At 75.8% G+C, this 389-nt stretch overlaps 1 protein-coding gene across 1 annotated transcript in view; it reads right to left on the reverse strand.

Moving 5' to 3' along the window:
- NFKBIA (nuclear factor of kappa light polypeptide gene enhancer in B-cells inhibitor, alpha) overlaps positions 1–358 on the reverse strand; it is a 3,900-nt gene extending 3,542 nt beyond the window's left edge. The window contains exon 1 of the mRNA XM_009993937.1: positions 138–358. Within this exon, the coding sequence (XP_009992239.1) occupies positions 138–358 (221 nt within the window). The remainder of the gene's footprint in view (positions 1–137) is intronic.
- Positions 359–389: the final 31 nt, after the last annotated feature.

Here is a 389-nt window from a genome sequence, read left to right on the forward strand (position 1 = left end):
GGTCGTGCCGGGCGCCGCAGGCTGCGGCAGGGAGGGCGGAGCGGCCCGGGCCGGCCCCCGGGAGGGGCGGCGGAGGGGAGGGAGGAGGTCGGCGCGGGGTGGGGACTTGGCCTTGTTCCACGTCGAGGGGGAAGTACTCGCCTCCTCGGAGTCTCAGCCGGTACTTCCCTGCTGCGCCCTGGGGCGGCTGCTCCGTGCTGGCTTTCCCGGGGGGACTTTCCCTGCGTTGCCCGGTCGTGGGTCCCCGGTGCCCCCTCCTCTGCAGGGCAGCGGGTGTGTTGGGGTCCCGGTGCATGCGGGGGGGCTCCGTGCACGCCGAGGACCACCTGCCCGTGGCGGCCCTGGCTGCACCCTGCATCCCTGCCTGACCTCCCCCCGCCCCGCTGTTG

This window comes from Chaetura pelagica, unplaced genomic scaffold (assembly GCF_000747805.2).
Source record: "Chaetura pelagica isolate M959 unplaced genomic scaffold, ChaPel_1.0 scaffold11, whole genome shotgun sequence".
Classification (NCBI taxonomy): domain Eukaryota; kingdom Metazoa; phylum Chordata; class Aves; order Apodiformes; family Apodidae; genus Chaetura; species Chaetura pelagica.